Source organism: Oratosquilla oratoria, chromosome 39 (assembly GCF_046742065.1).
Source record: "Oratosquilla oratoria isolate Oo_2021 chromosome 39, ASM4674206v1, whole genome shotgun sequence".
In the NCBI taxonomy this organism is placed as follows: Eukaryota; Metazoa; Arthropoda; class Malacostraca; order Stomatopoda; family Squillidae; genus Oratosquilla; species Oratosquilla oratoria.
This window is the reverse complement of record NC_134815.1, coordinates 16,114,152-16,120,151: the sequence shown is the minus strand read 5'-3', so window position 1 is coordinate 16,120,151 and position 6,000 is coordinate 16,114,152. Positions and strand designations below refer to the sequence as shown.

At 41.1% G+C, this 6,000-nt stretch overlaps 1 protein-coding gene across 20 annotated transcripts in view; it reads right to left on the bottom strand.

Moving 5' to 3' along the window:
- Positions 1-765: 765 nt before the first annotated feature.
- The window catches only part of LOC143020303 (uncharacterized), a 139,367-nt gene continuing 134,132 nt past the window's right edge, over positions 766-6,000 (bottom strand). For 19 of the 20 annotated variants that reach the window (XM_076176577.1, XM_076176582.1, XM_076176581.1 and 16 more), the window contains 2 exons: positions 5,545-5,692; positions 766-2,635 (listed from right to left, as the gene is read on the bottom strand). In XM_076176577.1, coding sequence (XP_076032692.1) covers positions 2,472-2,635; positions 5,545-5,692 — 312 coding nt within the window. In that variant the 3' untranslated portion in view covers positions 766-2,471. The remainder of the gene's footprint in view (positions 2,636-5,544; positions 5,693-6,000) is intronic. The other variant, XM_076176568.1, reaches the window with a different exon arrangement.

The following is a 6,000-nucleotide window of genomic DNA, read 5'->3' as shown; positions in this document are numbered from 1 at the left end:
TTGGTTGCCCCCTATGTTCACTCCTTCCACCTCTGCCTTCTACACCTCACTAATCTTTTTCACTCGTTCTTTTCATGTGCCCAAACCATCCCAATACTCTTTCATCAACCCTATCTCCCAACTCCCTTTCCACCCCCACTCTCCTCCTTGTTTCTCACTCTATGCAGTGCTGTTGACATGGTCACTCCTTCATACAATCTCCTCTTAGCTTCCATTCCAAAACTAGCAAGCCATTTAAATCAATACAAAGTCCTTTTCTTCACTCTTCTCTACCAGGTCCATATGCACTCACAAACATCTCCTATCCCAGTTTCACCTTTACAGACATTAACTTGAAGATACATCCCTCCACATGATTTCTATCTCATCATTTCCCAGCAGAGCAACTTCTTCCCTCACTTCATCACACTCTACAATCTCCCCACTGCACTCCCAAATTCATTATCACCCTCATTTCAACTAGCTTCACTCAATGCTAACACACCCATGTTCTTTCTCATAAACATATTTTAGGATCCTAGTTGAAGTTTTGACACTGACAATATACTGTGTCTCAGCTGCTTCTTCATATTTACCATAACTTTCCCTGGTGAGAGTTGAATCCATGGCTTGACTGTAACCATTCTTCCACAAGAAATGTCTACCCATATGCCAGTAAACTTTTCCTTGGTAAACTAGCAACATGTCACTACACAATACATATCAAACTGTCATCCCTATTCATAGATTTTAATCACAATGATTCTGGGCAATAATACACAACAGTACAATTAGCTGTACCCTTTATTGAGCACACCAGGACATATTTGACTACAAATGTATATGATAACAATGACTTGATATATTATGGTAATCAAGTGAGGAATATTTATAAAGCAATAACAAGCTCCTTAGAAAGCTGATGCTCAAACAAATATGGAAGGAGTAGAACTCATTTTTCTGTAGCATCCCTTTACTTTACGAAGGAGCTTGCTGTTATTTTTATTTTAGTTTTTTTATTTCAATATAAACTGTGGGGTCCTTTACTTCATCTACTCTGTATAAGCACCAACTACAATAATAAAAACACAATAAGAGAAAAACGATGCTTACAAATGTTTTTCACTCCAATAGTAAAAAGGTGCATATCATTAGTTTATGGTACAATTGAATTTTTATTGTGGCTCAAACGCAAACAAAGACAATAAACAAGGAGTCAAAGAGATTGGCATGACAAGTACGTGTCAAATATTGGTTAACCCATTTGACTCCAGAAAGTAGTACTTATGTGAGCTTGCATTACTTTTGTAGTTGTAATAAGAGCACACACATGCTAACACAACTGCCCTAGCTGTAAGTATCATTCATACAATCAAGGCTACCTCATTTTTTTGTCATTTCTTGTACCAACTACAATGTTGCAATTAATAACTTTAAACACTTGGTATAAAAGGCTTGAAAGTTGCCCTACAAGACCAAGTGTATAATAATAATAATACAGGTTCCCAGAAGTCCTCAGCCGAACATTTGCACCAAGACATCACCTCCTGTAGGTCAACAGCAGAGTTGGGGTGCCCAGCTGAACACAACAGCTGGCACTTGGTGCACTTCTTTTCATCTATCATACATTGGGGCATAAACAACCAGGGGAGCTGTGCAAGTCCTGTGTGGGGCTGGGATGCACAACTGTAAGGCAGTGGCTGTACACCACCATGGGGTCTTGTTACTGCTGTTGTATTTCCTATCAAGTACCCTGTTGACCACCAAGGGCAATGTCTTTTGATATAACAGATGCACAGCAAGTGGTAATGGGAGGTCGTTTCTGTTTACACAGGGATCTGTTCACACTTACTGGAAGGACCACTTATAATCCTTTCCTATCAGTGACACAGGCCCTGACAAGACCTATGGCCAAGGCAATAGGTAATTTCCCTACATGCTAACGACATTGGATGAGAAAATGGCAGTTGGAAATGAGAAACAATGATGGATGAGGTAATGTTATGATTAGTGATGATGACAATGAAAGTGACATATGGGATGAGAATGAAAATGAACCAGCAGGGTGATGACCATGATGAGGTAATGCTAGACACAGGTGGCGGGAATCAGCGTCAACAGTTTCTATGAGCCCACCACACACACACACCCACACACACTCAACAAAGTGCACAAGCGTACGCACCACACACACACACACACTGCTGACAAACACACAACACAACAGATCCGACCCAACCAACCTCGAGTTACCTAGGAGACCTTTGCAATAGAAACCTTTGCAGCATGATGAAGGATGAATTCCAACATTGAATATCTATATAAAAAAAAAAAAAATAAATAAAATAAAGAAATAAACGAAAAATATTCTTCACTCCATGTCCAAATAACTGAAACTGGACTTCAACGTTCACAATGTTCCTGTGTCCTGTACGCACTTGCTTACTGTGAGGTGGTGGGGTGATATAACTGTTGGCCATCTACTCAGAGTTTCATATTTTTTGGATCTTTTCTCCCTTGATAACAGGATTATTTCGCCTGATTTCTTCAGCTCCATGTTCACGATAGTCAAATGTGCAACGATGCTCATTACTGTAACGATGGACTGAGCAGAATAAACCTCCACACCTGCACGCAAATCCTGCAAGGGAAGGGCCTTTTGTTACTTTAGCCGAAGACATCTCAAGTGCAGAACATCTGTTAGAAATATTTCAAAGATATCAGCAGACAAGAGTGAGAAGAGGAAGAACAGGAGCAGAGGTAGGAGGTATGAGGTAGGATATAGATTCAGCTGTGGAATGAACAGATCATTATGGAGAAAGATGAAGTGTCTGAGAAATATGGTGAAAATTATGAGGGAGTGCGAAATGAGAGGAGAAAAACAGCTGAGGTGGAAAAAAGCTGGCAGATGGGACTGAAAGGAAATAATGGAAAGGTTTGGGCATATGGAAAGGATGAGTGAAGAAAGACTAGCAGAAGGAGTGTGGAAGGTAGATGTGAATGGAGTGTACTTAAAATCAAGACTGAGAATGAGATGGATGGATGGATGGGGTGAAAGGGGCCTTCAGCAAAAATGAATGTCTGTTGAACAGAGGAGAGGATAGGTGCTAGAGGGGAATGGTTGTGAATGGATGACTGATACAGCTTGAAGGGATTTCTATTCTTTTTCATACAGGGAACATTAGAGGAAGAGTTTAAACGAGTTTGAGATGGAATGTCTGAGAAGATATGGTTGGGGTTACCAGGCTAGATAGAGTGAGAAACAAGGTGATGAGAAGAGTGGGGGTGGAAAATGAATTGGGTAATAGGATTGATGAAAGAGTATTGGGATGGTTTGGACACAGAAGGAACGAGTGAAGAAAGATTAGTAAAGTGTGGAAGGCGGAGGTGGAGTGAACAAGGGGTGAGGGCATCCTAGGATGAGATGGATGGAGAGATGGGGTAAAAGGGGCATTGAGAAAGGGGGATGTCTGTTGAGGTAGTAAAGGAGAAGAGAAAAAAACAGGGGTGAGTGGATAATGTTTGTGTATGGGTTAGGGAGTGGTTGTGTGTGAATAATATTTTGACACAGCCCAAAGGGATTTCTCAGTCTTTTCTTTTTCCGCACGAGGGGATGGAGATTGGGGTCACATATTAAGCGAGGCGGCCTTGCTGTGTCTTACTGCATTGCTTATGATCCAGGGCAATGGGCGAGATGCAGGTATGACCCATTATCCAGGAGCCAAGAAAAAAAGGAGGTAGGGAGGGAGGGGTGTCACAGGTACAATCAACCCTTCCTACAGTTCTCTTTATATCTATTCCCAGATGCCAGTTTCTGTAGACTTCATTTCCTCTGATATCTACTTGCTTCTGTCATTCTACAGCTTGCCTCAACCACTACTTTTCCATTCCCTGCTATATGTAAATATAAATACTTAGAACTATCCACCCTCACCCTTTGTACATCACATCACCTTTATTTTAGCCACATTCACTTTCAATTTCTATCACACACACCTTCCTAAACTAACTGCTTTAGACCCTCCTCTGACCCAGCCACAAGTGCAATGCCATCAGCAAACAACTAGTTCACCTATCCACTCTCACAAACCACCTCCAATCCTCAGCCTAACACCTTCACTTCTTGTACCATCCCATCCATGTACACATGGAAATGCAACATATCACCGACACAGCCCCACCTCCAACGCAAATCACGCACTTCCACCATTCCAACCCAAGCTCTACTAATGTTGAAGCTTTTCACAAACAGCCATAACCCCTATCCTGTATATCTCCAACAACTCCCACAATGGTTTCCTGACAACCCTATCAAACCTTTAGTTCCATATAGCCCAAAAAACACCTTTACCTTTTCCAAAAACTTGTTGCATATCTGCCTTGCTGCATGAAATTTGATCCATGCATCCTCTACCTTTCCTAAACCCACACTGTTTTTCACCAATTACTCCTTCAGTTCTTCTAATTTTCTCACTCTACATTTCTAACCTAAAAAAAATTACCCTGCACAACTACTACACTAACTATTCCCTTTACTTTTGTAAAACAGAACTATACAAGCACTCTTCCAGACCTACAGCACACCTTTCTTTAATCAAACATTACACAACTTCAATAGCCAATTCACTGTTCTCCCCCTTTTCAGACACTGCATGACAAGGATCCAACTCGGGTGCCTTAACAGTTTGCATTATCACTGTTTTTTGTGCCTTATCTTTTCCTACAGCTTTGTCATACATTCCCCTCTTGAGTAATAATGGGCCTGTTGAACAGGGAAGGGAGAAGGCAGAGGAGAGGTGTGAGTGGAGAATGGTTGTATATAGATGTTATTTTGATGCAGCCTTGGGTCTTCTTGTGTTCTCTATTTCTTGCAGGTGGGGATGAGGAGGGAGTGTTGCTGTGCAAATACAGCGGGCCTGTTGATGTTCTATGCCTTACTAAATTGCTCCTGGGAAGACCTTTCATTCATGAGGAGCTAAGATGCGAGGGAAACAACGAGGGGTGGATGGGAGTGGAATGGGTGCAAGTGCGTGCCTGCCTTGCCTGGCTACCTCCCACAGAGCAAGAGACCCTTGGTATACAGTCATATTCTTCTACCATCAGTCATTTTCCTACCTCCTTCCTCTGCTACAATCAATCCCTAACCTCCTATGCATTAAAAAATTCTCAGAAAGAGTATCCATCTGTCCATATCTGCACATGTTCCTATTGTTTTCAAATGAAACCCTATGGGGAGGATTTAGGTTTCTGAGAGCAGGTGTTCTATTGGGCTAGATTTGGTGTGTTACATAATTACTCTTTATGCTTTCTTATGTAGTTTGTAAAATGTCTTGTTTTACAGATTATTGGGAACCAAGTTATGGAAGTATGGTGGTGTGTGGTTCTTATGAACAGACTAAAACAGAAGAAATTAAATACATAGCTTCAAATGAGGCAGAATAAGGTTGTTATGAACAGGAGTGTGACTTAGGCACTAAGTAATGTGAAGGTAAAAGATAGAGAAAAATAGCCAGGCTGAAGCAGGAAAGAAGATACATGGAAGATATATAGTCTGTGCAAACCTACCTGTAAGTCCAACCTTTTTCTTGCACATATGGCACTTATTCTTTTTCTTTTTGGCTCCATCTTGATCTGGACTCGAAGAATCTACATCCTCCCCACATGCTGAAACATCAGGACAGGATTTTTCTGGGCTGCCACTGGAAGCATCAGCCTGTAATAAAAATACAAGATCACAACAGTGCAAAATAGCACATTTGCCAGTAATAGACCCTGCTTGAATAACACCATTAAAGTATAAATCTCAGTCCTAGTTTATACACCAGAAGGCTTCTTCCCCCTTATCATAAGGGAGGTAGCCAGCCAAGGCACACACCCACCCTTCATTCATCCTACTCTAATTTGATTCCCTTTTAAAAAAATCTCAAAATGAAATGGAGGAAGAGCTTAATCTTATCCTGAAAAAACAATGGTTAAATGAGATATGGATTTCCAAATTCTTGAGCACAAGGGGCTGTCATT